The 17,005-nt window shown below is 39.0% G+C and overlaps 1 protein-coding gene across 2 annotated transcripts; it reads left to right on the top strand.

Annotated features, from left to right (window-relative positions):
* The first annotated feature begins 2,135 nt into the window (after positions 1 to 2,135).
* On the top strand, positions 2,136 to 16,597 carry LOC112147518 (receptor-interacting serine/threonine-protein kinase 2). Of its 2 annotated transcripts, none has more exons than XM_024273986.2 (11): positions 2,136 to 2,711; positions 5,481 to 5,634; positions 6,030 to 6,185; positions 7,370 to 7,527; positions 9,252 to 9,301; positions 9,418 to 9,579; positions 10,994 to 11,079; positions 13,146 to 13,244; positions 13,931 to 13,997; positions 14,145 to 14,357; positions 14,957 to 16,597. In XM_024273986.2, the coding sequence occupies exons 1-11, from the start codon at positions 2,521 to 2,523 to the stop codon at positions 15,349 to 15,351; spliced, it is 1,731 nt and encodes a 576-aa protein (XP_024129754.1). In that variant the 5' UTR covers positions 2,136 to 2,520; the 3' UTR covers positions 15,352 to 16,597. The 2 variants fall into 2 exon arrangements, with proteins under 2 accessions (XP_024129754.1, XP_024129753.1); XM_024273985.2 differs by having other exon boundaries at positions 13,931 to 14,036.
* The last annotated feature ends 408 nt before the right edge of the window (positions 16,598 to 17,005 follow it).

The raw sequence follows: 17,005 nt of genomic DNA, 5'->3' as shown, positions 1-17,005 counted from the left end.
CTTTGCCCTTTTCTGTATAATTATTTTTATCCCCTCAGTTTCATGATGCGTTCCTCTCTCTAAAGAAAATCTTGGGGATGTTAAAGACTAATTTTTATTCCATGTCGGTTATCTGACTGTCTAGTGTCTGCATATTAAAAACCCCACAGCTTGGGTCAAAACAAAGACACACTGTGTGAAATGTATATAAACAGAAGTCACTTTAAGCAACATTGATCATTTATAATCCCTGCTGCTTCCTCACAGTATAGATTTCTGTATTCACATTGTCATGATATGAGGAACTTACGGTTTTTATTATTCACCACATAAATACACAAGAAGTTGAGTCTAGATTAAACAAAACCCTAATTGTGTGCAATAACATTATATTATTATGTAGTTCAGAACCCTTGCACGTGGAAAAATAAGGACTTTTTAATGCCAACTTCTCATGTTTCACTTCAGTACAGAGGCATAGACCAAATGAGTTTCCTCCTTTGTTTTTACTAGGTAACACTCTCACCAGAAAGTACATCTGTCTTCTTCTGATCCAATCCTTCCTTTCAAACTTTCAATACAATGAGCAGATTCTTAACAAAAAGTAGGATTTTTAAGTGTGCTACAAATATACTTAAACTATGCTAAAAGTAAGGCAAAATACTTGAAGTTTTCTTTTTAAATTCTATGAAATACTTTAAACTTAAAATGCTCCAATTCCATCTGAAGATGTATTCAAGCAGTATTCCCCCTACAGTACACATACATGGTCTATTGCAAGGGTGTTCAAACCTTTAGCGTAAAAGGCCAGATTTGACGAGGGGAAAATGTATGACAACCATTCGGACTGCATGATGTATTTTTTTTTTTGGTATTGGGATACTAATCATTTCTTCACATAGGACACATTTATATCTAAATACATGTTTGAATCTCATATTTCCATCCCAGAAATAAAATAATAAATAAGTCTGTTTGGGGAAAAAATATGTGAACAGGGAAAAAAAAAAACACGAATATCTATCTTAGCAGAGATAGAACACTTTGAGAGCAATAAATTGGTCTTTTTGCCCCTTAAGGTGCTTTCACACTGAAGGCGACCGCATGTGGGAGGAGCTACCAGCTGTGTCTGTGGAAATTTCACTTAGAATGAATGGAAGACACATACGATGTCGAGGAATACGCTTATTGTGAAGATTTCAACAAAAACATCAGTAATCATGTCTCCATGTTTGGGCTATGATTATTATTAAAAGATTTTCCAGGTACAGGGGGCTGTGTCTTTATGACAGCCGCGTCCGCTGTGTTTCTGTGTCTCTGAGGCGGAGCTTGAAGGCTCATTGTTTTGTATTAAGGGGGGGGGGGCATAAAATTAGGAGACCTTTTTCCTTTTTTTTAATGTCTCGATGAGACTTGAGCTGGCAGTATTTTTTATTTATTTATTTATTTTTTGTAAACTAAAAATGGGCCATTTTACTCCCCAGAAGTATACTTGTTAATAGACTGCCAGGATACTACCCCAAGAGTACTAGGTACACTTCGAGAAATATAGTTTTCTATACTTAAGTATACTTTAAAACATATACTTGAAGTAAACTTATTTTTGGTAAGGGGATGGACGGATGGATTGATACTTAATACAGTATAATAAACTTCAGGAGTATCACATTTTACTTATGCTATGTCAATATGAGACAAAACCGGTTAGATTTACTATAAGCTAAGGGTTGTTTTGTTTTTGGTTTTTCCCCGTAACAGTTAACTTCCTCCTTTGCATATATCTCTGCTTTACCGTTCAAATGCAAACATCTGTGTTAATCTTTGTTGCTTAGTTTACCTGTTTACAGAAATACTTCGTCTTCTATGAAATGAATGACCTGACGTGTATGAGGGGGATAGTCCATGGTGGGCATGTCTGTTCAGGAAAGTCCCAAGTTTGGGAAATTCCGGCCACGAAGAAAAAAAAGAAAAAAAAATACACGGTAAGCTAATGCAACAATTCATTGTTGAAGCATCAATAAACTAAAGGATCCTGCATATGACTGATGTAAAATATTATAACATATTTCACTCTACGTGATTTGTCTCAGCGTTCATGCATGTAAAATAATTTGTATTGAACCATAAAGGATAAAAAATCCAAAAAACGTGCGTTCGTGAACGCATCTCTTAGACTCGGAAGTGTGTCGTCACTGACAATAACAAACCTGCCTTAAATAACGGCGGAGCGCAGCTGGGCGCCGTTTCAGTGGAGTTTCTACCCAGCTCGGTGTAGTCGACAACACGGCGGCGTTACAGTCAATAAACGACCACATGTAAGCGAACATTTACAGACAGGAATTCGTAGTTTCCGCGTGTTCCTCCACTCCCCCCCGGTCACAGCGTAGCTCCGTTTAACGTTAGCTAAACTGCTAAGCGTGGCGACGCGATTACACGCGGAATGATGGCAGGACTGGTTCTCGTTGGCTGAAATTAAAGAGTCGCTTCTGCTCTCCGAGGCTGACGAGGCGCGCGCACAGTCACTTCCCGTAAACGGCAGCCATGGAGGCCAGCGCGGGCTACGTGAATCTCGGCAGCCTGACCAGCACTCTGCCGGTGATCCCCTACCAGAAGCTGACCGACCTGTACTACCTGAGCAGGGGGGGCTTCGGCACGGTCTTCAAGGCGCAGCACTCCGACTGGAGGACCACCGTGGCCATCAAGTGCCTGAAGCTCGACTCTGTCGGAGAAAGGTACCTGTGCATGTGTGACAGCCTAGGCCTTGTTTTCGTTTAGTGAGAATGTATTCTAATGAGGAAACGAGACACCAAAAGCAGACTTTTAGATTGAGCGACTGAGGCTCGGATTATTTCTGACTAAATTAAAGATAATATAAGATGAATCCAGTGTGGGTCCTGAAGCAAGACCCTTCACATACTGTGTAGCCACAAGAGGACCTAAATCAGGGTCTCCCTGTGCCTGTCCCCAACCCGGATGACATACAGGGTTCTGTCAGGAAAGGCATCATGCATAAAACTGCCAAACTAAATCTGTAAAAGCTGATGTGCTGTGGCGATTACACACTTTTATGACCACACACTGAGCACCCATGCACACACCCCTCCACTCACTTGTTTTGATCAGATACAAGAGTGTTTGGGTCCTAACAAAAGTAAGAAATGTGTAAACAGACGATCCACTATCTGTACAGTTCCAAAAAGTTTCTAATTTTTGCATAAATGTTGCCTTTTTAGTTCACAAAAAATTGAGTCATTTTTCTCACTCTATTGAAAATTCTGTTTTTGTTGTTGTTCTTGTGGCATTTTTCTGACGAGGAGGGACAGATATTTAGAAAATTTCACTTAAATTTGCTTTTTTAAATATTTCTGTGTTTAAATCATGAATCAGGACCAGATGAAAACAGTATCATTTATAAAAGGTTTTTAAATCTGACCTAAAAAAAATTACAAGTGCCAGACCACAAGCTTCAACACATTCTCATTCCCAAATTGTCACATGTTGACACATTGTTGTTCCAAATAAATCGATGCTCCCCAACCTCTGGGCTGCTAATTGGTACCGTTCTGGACGTGTAACCCGGTACCGGTTCTGGATGTGGTGCAAGATGCGGACCAGGGTAGGGTACAGTACAGTAGCCACATCCCGAGGTTCAATCTGCGTCTAGTACAGCGTCTGACAAAGCGCCCGGAACCCTGATTGAATAGGAACAACCAGCACATCAAAAAATAACAAATTGGGGACACTCACAATGTCAAAAAGTGACATGGAGGGGTCTTTAACCATACGCTGATACGTGACGACTTGGGAGAATGTGTTCTCCCTTCAGTTCGGATGCATCAGCTAGCAGACAAATAGATCCATGGACATATTTGTTCTATTTCATCCCTCCTGACCACTAGACACGCTGCTGCAAGGACTGGATGATCCTTCTTCCACATGCAGAGTTCAAGAATCTTCTGACAAAAAGTCACCTGTGACTTTCCGGTGATCCGCATGAGGCTATAAAGTCATGTGGTCCAAAACTCTTTTTAGGAGAATGCATGGAACCCGAGGGACCAGGAACTCCGGCGGTCATCCTGGAATTAGTAGAACAAGTTATCTGTCATTTCCCTTGTCAGAGCTGGCTTAAACTTTTGATGATGATTATTATAAGGACAAGATGTCAGAATATGATGATTATTTTTTTCAGAGTCTGATGGTGACTGAAGATGCAAAATGAGTTCCAAACTCAAGACAAGTTGCAGGACAACTGATTGAGTCTAAACCTCAGAGTAGAACAGACTCCATGGAAGGCTCCATGAGTGACTCCAAACACCAAATCTATAGACCTTCTAAGAACTTCAGGCTCCGTTGTGTCCTTATCCACCCCACACCCCACAGATCCAGTGGCGAGTGCATCATGTGTTCCCAGTAAATGTTTGACATTGGTGTTATTTCAAGGGTCAGTAGCAGTCCTTATCACCTGTTTATTATTCGTTTGTAGCAGCAACAACAAGAAAGCACTGAAAAAGGTCCATCCACGATGGACAGAGAAACAAAGTTACTGTACATGAATCAGATGGAGGAAGTATGTTGTATTGACTGTTTAGTTCCACCCCATAAATGCTGTACAGACTTATGTACGTGAGGGGATTTAGGTTCAGTGGGATCAAATTGTTCTCTTAGATTTGGATGGTTTCTGTTCAACAAAATGAAACTGAAAAAAGAACAATCAGCAGAAAATGTTTGTAAATGCCTTCAGATTTGGATTACTGGAAATTAGAAGACATCAAAATATACAAGAAAATACTTCTGTATGATTTAGTTGAATAGAATATCTATACAAAGCAAAAACTGAATCTTAAGAAAGTAAAGACATTTTTTTAAATGTCTTACAAGAAGAATAATCTTATCAAGAAAGTTTTTCAGTTAGTACACATTTCTTAGTGACTAACATTTTTTCTTAAAGTAAGACTTTTTTTCTTACTCTATTTGCACTTTTTTATTTTGCTTTTTTTTTTTTTAAATCTGCCAACAGGGTAAGAATTTTTGACATATTTTAAGCGACCAGCTTTTGCTGTGTATTTGTACATATTCATTTGTATAAATCTTGAATTTGGTTTAATTTTATTGTAAATATGATGAGACAAATACATTTTGAGTGTTTCAGCATGAACCTCTTTGTTAATAAAAATCCCTCAAAGTGTTGTATATGATAAATAAACAATGGCAGAGTGTCATAAATATGATTTAAAGCAGTGCTACAAACTATAATTCTAAATTAAACCTGGGAAGACACTCACATTTGAATATTTAGTCAGTTTGATTCTGTTCAAGAAAAAAAGTCAGTTTTATAGTGAGGTCCACGTCATATCAGACTTCACTCCTGACTAACTTTTTTCCGATCTGTACATGTCCAGCTGTAATGGCGGCTGGTGTTCAAACCAAGTTGAACCCGTTGCTCTGATTTGAGTTTATTGCTTTGGCCCCGTTCTGTACCTGACCCTTCTGCTGCGTTTCAGAGAGAGGAAGTGTCTGCTCAAGGAGGCGGAGGTGCTTCACAAAGCCCGCTTCAACTACATCATCCAGATCTTTGGGATCTGCAACGAGCCCGAGTTCTTCTGCATCATCACCGAGTTCATGAGCAACGGCTCTCTGGACCTGCTTCTTCATGAGGTAGTGTGATGTCACACTCATTTACATTTTTGACTCATCTTCTATGTATTATCTAACTGTTTTAGTTATTTTCTTACTTGTTTTTGTAGTAGGAACTCTGTTAGAGTGGGTTACATAATGATCTGTAAGCTCAGCCTTATGGTACTTGTTTTTGGTGTTTTTGTGTGAACTTCTCATGAACATGAAGAGTGTTTTCCTTTCTATGTCAGAAAGTGAAAGTGAAATTGTGTTAGCTTTTTTTGGTTTTTGTGGGGAAATTCCCTCTTGTGAAATGGTAGTAAATTTCCCATCTCATTATCTATGGTGATGGCTATAGTGGAACACGTTTGCATCCTTTGGTTTCACTGCTTTGACATCATGTTTTTTTGTTTTTTCTTTCTGGTCCCTACGTACAGAAAGACATATATCCAGTTCTTGGCTGGCCCCTCCGTCTGAGAATCCTGTACGAGATCGCCCTAGGGGTCAACTTCCTCCACAACATGACCCCACCCCTCCTGCACCACGACCTAAAGACGCAGAACATACTTTTGGATGGAGAGTTTCACGTTAAGGTGTGTATGACAAAGTTCTCTTGACGTGGGATCCTGACAGTTTGTGTTCTGAAGATCAATACACCGTTCATATGAAGCGCGCATATTTTCCTGCATGGAGAACTCTATAGTGATGGAATAAAATTAAAAAGGCCAATTAGGGCTGATTATTTTAACAGTCGATTAGTCAACTAATCAGGTCATGCGCAAACTGGATTTAAAGTACACATCTTGACTATCATTAGCTTTAAACTAACTACAAATAAAGACAATTAAAATGATAGTTTATTAAACTTTTAATGAATCGTACAGCTTCTGTCCTTCCACTGCTTCTGATATTAAAAAAAGATTAATGAGGTTGGCATCTGAAACAAGGAACTATTTTTCACTAAAGATAAAGTTTTAGTGCATTTTTTGATGCTGAACGCTCAAAACTTTGTTCCATTTTTACTACATTCTACATTCTAACTAAGAGAAAGCCTGGAGTGAGATTTGCGAGATTTGCACCACTTCAACATTTTTCACTGTCTCCTCCAAATGTAGGTGGTAAACATGCGCTAGTATCAAGTAGTAACACTCCAGTGTGAACACCACGGGCTGAACGTGCAATCAAGATCTAGAAACAAAAAAGTTAGGAAATATTATAAACCTAAAAACACGAATAAAGACTCTTGAATCAGACTGTTCAGTTTTTTATTCACAATAGAACATATTAAATATTAAAAATGTTACACTTCACTGCAGAAAATGGTTGCTGTTTTTTGTCTGAATCTGGTTTCCACCTACTTAGCATTCATCTTTACCTCTTTTTTTTAACTGATGATTCAGCAATTGTTCCTCACTAATGAAATATCTGATCTGCAGTTGCGTCATTCCAGTTCGCCTCCCAGCCTGAGCCATGCTGTTGTAATAGCTACAGTATGTGGCTCTGCATTGTTACGCTGGACACGAGGCCTATCTTGAAATAGACCTCATCTATAGGGGAGCAGGCTTCCCATAAATCTAAAAATATACTTTTCAACATCTGTCGTCCAAAACACGCAAGCTGCCCACACACCTGTCTATGATCACCAACGTAGATGTTAAATTTGAACTTCTGTATCACAGGATTTCAAATTGTGGTTCTCATTATTTCCAGACATGCTGGACCTGCTCTCGTTAGCGACCTCTTTCTCTCCTGCTGACGCCTTCTTTCCTTCCTCCAGATCGCTGACTTTGGTTTGTCGAAGTGGCGTCAGCTGTCTGTCAGTAAAGGCTCGGGCTCCAAGCCGGCAGAGATGGAAGGGACTGTGATCTACATGCCCCCTGAAGAGTACGAACCATCGAAGCACCGCAGGGCTGACGTCAAGCACGACATGTACAGGTGAGGGCTAGTTCTAATGTTGACCACGCCATCAGCACCAATCCAGAAGTGTGTCAAAAGTATTATACGACCTATTTATCTGTTTTTTGGATTGCCCTCACTTTATTTTTATTTTTTTTAATTAAAGGAAAAGGGATTCACTTATGCAATCAAAGAGAGCTTTTAAAAGTATTTTAAGGACTGGAGACCTGACAGTGTGAAGGTTGTGATAAAACAGCTTTAAAAACTTACTACATTTGTAGAGTTTGGGCTTTATAAATCTAACATTTTCTTCAGTGAGCAAATTGAACACTTTGTCTTATTCTGTTTCTTTTAAAAGCAATTTTCCCATTTTAAACATTTTTTTTAACTTTTATTTTATTTTAAATAAAGAAAAAAAACAGATGCAAAGCAATTGACTCTCATTACATGTCCATTTTTTTTTCTGTTTTTATTGCTTAAAATGAACAACAACTGAGAGACATTACAAATTTCTCTTTTGTATTTTATACGTTTCAATCCATATTTACAACCCTCATTCATTTTGTACTATTTCAAGCACTATAATTAACTATCTGATGTTTGTTTTAACATCACATGGGGTTCTATGCGTTTCAAATATTTGGAAATGAAACGATGAGTTCCTTCATGACAAGATCAGATAACATGGCTGTTGTTACACCAACTGAATCATGCCCGACCAGCAATTCTGGTCTGACTGAAAGTGTTGGATAATAGTAACAAGACGAAAAGGAAATTAAAAAAGAAGCGACTCTAAAGTGTACAGAGCATTCCTAGCTATAATGCAAATGAAACGTTTTGATTTGGATGGGGGCTACACCGTCAATTTATCTCCTTTTATGCCAATGATGCAGAGGTATTCCTGCAGCATGAGATGGTTCTTCTTTTTTACCACTGAAGAAATTGTTCAGTCAGAAGCTCCACATACTTTTCAGAGGTCTTTTTCACAGCTGTAGGGTCCCTAAAGGGGCTGACCAGCTCTCTCCCCATGATTCTGCCCCAAACCATGACTCCACCCCCTCCTAGCTGGTGTAACAGTCTTGTTTGGACATGGTGGTCAATGTCTGGGCCACTGCAGCCATTTCTGCTTGTGAGTTTTGTTTAGGGGCCCAATAGAAGGTTTGTGTAGTCTCTGGAGGATCCTACACCTTGATGTTGGTGGAACTCCAGCAGCTTCAAATATATGCTTGCTGCTTTGTTATGGTATTTTAGCAGCTGCTATCTAAGTCCGATGTATTTATGTGGCAGAAACCTTCCTCATTCTGTCTTTATCTGCATGAATCAGCCACACACATCTTAATAGTACACTTCAGTTTTTGTGAAATACCTAAAGTTGTCATACTTTTCAGCATCCTTTATCTTTCCCATATTGGTTAAAACTGTTGCTCTGCTTAATAATGTGGAATGTCCTTCTTTTTTTAGTTTTTCCTTTAGTTGAACTCACCTAACTACTGATCACAGGTGTCTGAGATATCAGTGATGCAAAGAGACACAATATCATTCATGAGTTTCATTGAAAAACAAAGAATTTTATCTTTTTTGATCCTTAATACAACTTGCATAATTAAATGGAACTCACTATAAATCTACCCGGCTCTTAAACAGGTACTGACTGATCCCCTCGCTTCCCCACAGAAAGCTCTCTGGTTATTTACTCATAGATTTAGCTGCAGGGAAAACCCGCTAGAAACCATGACATAACTCTTATTTCTCTTTACTTGTAGCTATGCCATCATTATGTGGGAAGTCTTATCCAGACAGATTCCTTTTGAAGGTAATTTATTTTTCTTCTTGTGTTTAATCCCACTCTCCTCTTTTTTATTCACATGATTTCCCATCATTCTCACTCTGTTAGTCTGTTTCAACTGATTGACTTATGTGTGTGTTCAGAGGTGACCAATCCCATGCAGATCATGTTCAGCGTGCTGCGGGGGAAGCGGCCTGACATCAGTCAGGACAGTTTGTCTGCTGACATCCCCAGCAGAGAGACGCTAGTCAGTCTGATGACCAGCGGCTGGACGGCTAACCCAGACGAGCGGCCCTCCTTTCTCAGTGAGTGTCAAAAACCAAGAAAAAAGAGGGAAAAGTTTTCTCAAAGGGACCACCGTTACATGAACACCATCATTTCAGAAAACTTAAAAAGAAAAATAATAATGACGACAGAGTATTACGGCCAGATTACAAACAAAAAATAGAAATAAATTACGACTTTAAATCTCGTACATTTATGAGACATAAGAAAAAAGTTGTAACTGTTAAAATACAAGAAAAAAGTAATATATTTATGACTTAAAAAGTCATAGGCTAAATTTATGTATTTAATGTAATAATTTAAAACACGTAAAAAAGTCATACATTTATAAGAAAAAAATGTCAAAATATTGAGAAAAAACTAATAAATTTACAAGAAAATAAGTCTTTGATTTATGCGGAAAAAAGTCATAAATGTACAGAAAAAAACTAATTCACCACAAGAAAAAAAGTTTTAGGTTATGAGAAAAAAAAGTTGTAAATTTACGAGAAAAAAACTGATGCATTTATGAGAAAAGGAATCTTTGATTTATGAGAAAAAAATCAGAAATTTACAGGATAAAAAGTCATACATTTACAAGAAAAAAGTCTTACATTTATGTGAAAAAAAATCCTAAAATTTACAATAAAAATAATTTATGTATTTTATTGAAAATGTAATTTTCATTCATTCTTCCTAAAGTGAACCAGTTCAGGGGAAATCTCTTACTGTTTTCTGTTTACTGTTTCAGCAAGATATGAATACCGTTTGGATTCTATATGGTGCCAGTGCCAAACTGACACTTTGTACTGCAGTACGTTGTATTTTGCGTTGTATTTAATACAATGCTGTTGTATTAAATTCTATTGCTGCCAAACTTTCATCCGTCTCACCTTTAGTATTTTTAATTCAGTTCAATCCAACTACGCTGTATTAATCCAGAGGGAAATTCATTGTTTTTCAGTAACACTCAGAACAAGACAGACAGAGAAGTGCACACAGACAGTTCAAGGTCGACTTCAGAAGCAGCCCACAACAAGCAGCACTTACTTATTTTGACTGATGCTCTGTGCGCCTTACACCCTCACCTGTTCTTATATGACCCCACCCACAATCGCTGGAAAAGTAAACAGACTGGCTAGAAATTTACAGCAAAACTAAATAGAATACAAGTGATTAACATGTCCAAAATGAAGCACCTAAATGTACAGTAAGTGTTTGAATTCTCTTAAAATGGAATGAAGAATGTATTTAAAAAAAATCAAAAAATTGATATGTGGAGCAATGCAGAAGTGGTGTTTTACAGAACCGCTCGATGTTGCAAGAAGGTGGAGGTTCTGTGAGAACGACGTTGGTCATAACCTCCTCTCTGACGTGACGAATGAAACAGAAATGTGTGCATGTATCAGTGGGAAGAAATAGATTGAAGAACTCCCGTCTGCGCTGCCATTTCAGAGTGTTTAATCGAGCTGGAGCCCATGGTGAGGAGGTTGGAGGAGATCGAGCTGCTGGAGGCGGTGCTGGAGATCAAGAAGTCAAAGGTGAGGTCAATGAGTCACAGCTCTGAAACGGCGTTTACACGGCAAAGCCTCATGTTCTAGGGAGGCCCAGGGAAGGAAGAAAAATTTCCCTTACGCCTCCTTCCTCTTTTCAGTTTTAGTTTTTGCAACCGTGCGTTCTTGAGAGGGAGATTTAAGTGTGTGCTCAGTAAAGAGGAAGTGCAAAGACAGAAGTCGCCCTGCATCAGTGAATTAATAAAGTTGGACTGTTCTTTATGTCACGGCAAAACCAGTATTTCTATATTGTGAAGCTTCTAACTAATTTAGGATAGAAAATCCCCACAAATGAAACGGTTGTTTACAACTTCAAAGTCATTAATGATGCAGTTAAATGCTTATTTTTTCTGTTACAACAAGAATGTCTTTAGCACAGAAGCCAAAAACAGACTGCTATTTTTTTTTAATTGTTTTCTTGTCTTAACGTGATCCACTATCTCATTGTTTTCTCGTTATAACCAGATCATTTTTTCTCTCTTTTCCTCACAGAGATGCTGAGACTTTACCTGTTTTAAGTCTCTTTATTTTGTGGTTGACAACAAAAACCGTAGAATAAAACACTCCTCAAAACTTGTTTTTTTAGTCCATTTTTATTATTAGTGACCGTGTGTTCCTCAAATGTCCTGATTCCGTTTCATGCACTCCTCCCTTTATTTCCCTAAAACCTCCGAACACACAGGTTGAGTGACGGAACGCAGGGCCGACTAGTGTCTCTGCATGGTGTGTTCACTGAGCTCCGGACATCCACAGCAAAACAAAGCAGTTTATCAGAGAAAACGTCAAACACCAGAGCTGATCCATTTATAATTGATTGATTTAATAGTGTCAACATTTTTTCTAAAAAAGACTGCTTTGTTTCACTGCAGATTGTATAAAAATGACTAAAGTATTGTTGCTGACTGAGTTGGGCTGATGGTGTTTGGGTCCGCTAATGTTCGGAGATCAGTGAACGCACCACGTCAAGACGCTCGTCTGCCCAGAGTTCTGTCAGTCATCCTGTTTGTTTGGGGGGTTTAGAGAAATAAAGGGAGGGGCGCTGGTAAATGAGATGGAATTATGGCATTTGAGACGCGAAGATCCACTAATAAATCAAAAACTAAACAGAAAACAACATTTGTGCAGTGTTTTCTTGCCTCATTCTTTGTTCTTCATTATCTCGTTATCACAGCTATCGTCCACTATCTCGCTATAACAAGAAAACGATAAAAAAAAAGAGGGCAGGCTGTTTCATGTTTTGTTTTGCACAGTCCAGTTAGTTTGTTCTTAGTGTTTTATTATTTTATGCTGTCTCCATTTAATGTTAAGAATCCAAACAAACTCATCGTGTTAGTAAAAGTTGCTTCAGCAGGGAATATCGTTGGTCAAAACACGTCCTTTCACTGATAGTAAATAAATGAAATTGCATTAAAGAAGGTAAACTGACTGAATGGGGTCACGTCACATTCAAGTGACATCAGAATTGATTCTGTTGTAATGAGAAGTGTAACATTCAAAGTCCTTCTTGGTTTGTGGTAAAAGGTTTTAACCAGAGGTTACAGACAATTAAAAGTGACTTTCAGAATAACATTTCTCAGTAAAAAAACAAAAAAGTACCTAATAAATGACAGAAAAGAGTTTGGATTTAGCATTATTTTATTTAGAAATTACTGAACAAAACCAAAAGGATAATTTAAACATAACACTTCCAGTGCATTCAAGCAAGAAGGGTCCTGTCTGTGTGGAGTTTGCATGTTCTCCTCATGCATGCATGGGTAATCCGGGCAATATTACTTGCTTCAGAGGTCCATTAGTCATTTGAAATGATCCTTAGGTGTGAATGTGGTTTCGTGGCCCTCCATTAAATCATTGAACTGTCCGGGACTTCCCTCCCTCTGCCCAACAGTCGGCTCCAAGAACCCCACGACTCCAAAAGGCCAGAAGCAGATTTTGAAAATGGATGGATGTTCCTTTCATATAGTGTAATACTATTTGATTAGTTTTATGTTCTACTGTGAATATTTAACATATCCATGTTTGTCAACGTCTTTTCATTCGTTTCTGCTTCATTACAGATGAGACATCAGTCACCTTGTTGTTCAGCCCAGCCTGTGTGTGAGAAGAACCAGGAAACGTCCCTGACTGGACAGATGGAGCTGCTGGGCCCGTGGCCCGTCAGTATTTACTCCTTCACCTCACAGAAGAAAGCTCACTGACCCTTTATATGGAGAGAAAATAGACTGACTGGATTTGTGTGTGCGTGATTCTGGATTTGAAACTCGTACAGTACATTTTGTGTTTAATGTATGCACTTGCAGTTGGGTTTTCACATGTACAAAAGTTACAAAATATAATTAACACATGCGCCACTTTTGATTACAGCATCTTAAAACTGACTACACCATCTAAGAGAAAACTCTGATGACCCAGCATTCTAGCAGCATTTAAACGCATCATTTACACACGAATCTGGAAACAGTCTCACATCTGATTTGTGTGTATCAGGCTGCGTACTTTTTAAATAATTGTATGCATAGCTAGTTTTAAGCTGTTGTAATTTAAAGTTATGCATGTGTGTTTTGTAATTTTTTGTATTTTATAATTTTTTTTCATGTGAATACACAATTGCAAGTACACACAGTTTCTTATAAAATGTATTGTAAGAATCAGAACTAAAAAATTACCCAAACACAAATCTAAAGTTGTACACAAATAGGCAGACACAAGTTACAAATCAAGAATTACGCACACAAATTGAAAGAGTTTATTTTCTCTCCATACTCATGGGTTTTGTTTCTACTGAATTGTGTGTTTTTTATGTGTGGAAATACTGATAAATCCTTTGTTATTGTGGTAACAGAGGTGTTCCACACCTGGATCCAGCTCGGGCTCCTGCTGCGCACTCGAACCAGAAATATCTCTGCCAGGTGTCCTCACCGTCAGACATAACGACAGCAGTTTCCTAGGTTTTCACTTCACATCTAGAACATCTCATTTATCACCTACATTTAACTTTACTACCTAGGATTTTAATTTCCATTTTGACCGTTTTTTCCTCTCTCTTTTGAATGTAGCGCCTCAAGATCTTCCACCCTCATTCATAGCTCCAAGTCTAGAGCCTCCCAAGTCTTTGATGGATCCGTGTTGCCTTGACAACAACCTGAACAGCCCCCTGAGCGTCAAACAGAAAAAAGACCTTAACATACCTGTCAAGCCCGCCCTGCCTACCACGGAGTTTGAGACACACATTGACAACATATCACCCAGTCCTAAATCTCAAATGCAAGGTATGTCTCTCCAAAATTCACGTTTTACTCGTCCTTTGTTTGTTTTCTTTCTTTATTTTTCCTCCGTAATTATTGTTCAGCAGTAAACGTCGGCATGTGCTTTGTACTTGACTATGTAACATCAGCAGCTGTGAATTCTTTCACTTTCTTTTTCCTTTCTGAGGTAGGTTTACTGACATTTGTGCTCTAAAGAAGACTCTAGAATTTAAAACACATTCACTTTCTACTGCAGCTTGAAAATCCTCATTCAAGTGTGTAATACTCCTCTGCCCTTTGCCCTCATTTGATGTGCTGACCTTATGCAAATGTGTTACAAAGCACAGACCAGCTTCTTCCAGCTCTCTTTGTGAACACCAGCGTATGACAGCACGTGCAACGGGATTGTGTCTGATAAAATATTTGCAGAAACACGAGTACAATATTTCTTTTACTCCAGAGAATTCCTACAGTTAACTTGGCACCTGGCTTTGTCAGAGTTAGACTTGTTTCCAGCATTATATTCTATCAGGATTATTTTATATAATGGCATAAATGCAAAATAATAAGCTACTGTTGAATATTCTCTTTCTGAGATGGCTTTACGTTCTCCCTTCTCTCAGCTGATTGCTCTCCTCCACTGCCACACTCCCCCCCGCCGTCACAAGGCCCCATCGCCAGCTGGATCGCGATGCGGCGCGAGCAGATCGTCTCCCAGATGACGGAGGCCTGTCTCAACCAAAGCCTGGACGCCCTGCTGGCTCGCTCCATGCTGATGCGCGAGGACTACGAGCTGGTGGTCAACCAGCCCACGCGCACCGCCAAAGTCCGCCAGCTGCTGGACAACTGCCACAAACACAACGAGGACTTCTGCCGCATCGTCGTCCGCAAGCTGTTCGACAACAAGCAGATGGGCCTGAACCCGTACCCTACGGACATCAGCTGCCCCACCTCTGCAGCTGCAATGCCCAGCGCGCCGCCTCTGTCCATCTCCTGCAATATCCCCAGAAACTTTTAGCGGAGGTGGCGACGATCAGAGGACGAGTGACGCACCCCGTCTGACCCTTCCTGGTTCTGTTGTCGTTAGCAATAAAAGTAACAATCAAAAGAATGACCTGAAGTAGTTATGGATTTTGATGCTATGTATTTATACTTTCTTCCATTTTTTTTCCTTGTGTTTTCTCTTATTAATGCCAGTCTTCTAAGGATGTGTTGGTGTGCATCTCCTCATTTGCCTAAAGGAAGCACCACTGTTAGTTTGCTGGCAAACCTGCAGTAAAGACCCCCCCAAAAAAACAGGGAAATTAGCAGATCCTTAAAATTCATATTGTTATGATCACAGGGACCTCCAGGGTATGAGAATATGCTCTTTATTATGACGTAGCCTCTCAGTATTTCTGCTCCTGATCACATTTTGAGACTCAACTCAGCCGGATACTTGAGAGCTCTTTTTCTTCCAGAACCTTGTCCTTCTTCATCTGCTCAATTTTCCAGAGTTGCCTAAATCTACTTTTCTTGTAGCAAACTTTACTGGAATTCTAATCCAATCGTCTTCAAGTTTTGTTTTCCATTATACCAGGAGCAGACCCCTTTTTAATGAAGCTTACAATTAAGAGGAACAGTTCTTTAAATCTCTTTTACAAGAGCGTAGCACCAATATCTGTACACGCAATACAGTTTTTGTGTTTCATTTTTAGATGTAGCAAAGGAAATGGTTTACTGGCAGAAATATTTTTTAAAAAGCATTAGGAGAAGAGGTTTCTTCAAATGGATTGAGTTTATTTTATTCATGGGTTAGCAAAGCAGCACGGTTAACGGTTTCATGGAGGGCCCTACCGGTGTCTTCATTGCCTTTGCTTCCTGAAAAAGGTGCTTCAATTCCCAAACAGTAGCTTTGGTTGCCTTTTACCAACATGTTCAAATGTGGAATAGCGATTAATAAAGTTCACACTCTTACAAAACATCAGGTTTTTAGCCAAGGGGGGCCATCCGTAGTCACTGAATAGACAACAGAAATGAGGCTTAGTGCTTCCGAGTGTTGTAAACTCTGTGCCTCATTCGGCGTGTGACGGCCTTTGTATCTTGTATTAATATTTTGTACTGTACCTACATTGTTTTTGTTTGTTTTTATGTACATCTTTATCTATATGTGGTAGTTAAACACCTAAGATGTATGTTGAGGTAGAGTTGCATTTTCTAGTGCGACGTCCTTTTTCAAATATGCTGTCATGCCTTCCATTAAATGGGAATCAATCACTTTGTAATCCTGATGTTCTTTTTCTTCATTATTGACACTAACTTGTCTAAAGTTTTATCATTTGGCTGGAACCAAATAAACCCACTCATACGAGGGGTTGGGGGGGTCTATCTTGTTGACTGTATATAGAGAACTGGACCGAGTGACCCCACCTCACTTGTGTTCCAATAGGAAGTGCCTGCTGGCTCCAAGAGGCCAAAATCCCACAGACTTCTATAGAGAATTAAACAGCTACTCAGTAGTTGTATTTGTCAAAATAACCATTCTGGCTCTGATACATTTTTTTAATATCTTATTGCTAATTCTAAATTTGTTTTCATGATATTTTATCTTTATTGTAAGTTATTAAAGTCATAAACTGACCAACCAGATGCCTCAGTAAAAGCATGTGATTTCTGCTGACCCCATCCTGAAT

Source organism: Oryzias melastigma, linkage group LG17, assembly GCF_002922805.2.
Source record: "Oryzias melastigma strain HK-1 linkage group LG17, ASM292280v2, whole genome shotgun sequence".
Classification (NCBI taxonomy): domain Eukaryota; kingdom Metazoa; phylum Chordata; class Actinopteri; order Beloniformes; family Adrianichthyidae; genus Oryzias; species Oryzias melastigma.
This window is presented reverse-complemented; position numbering and strand designations above follow the sequence as displayed.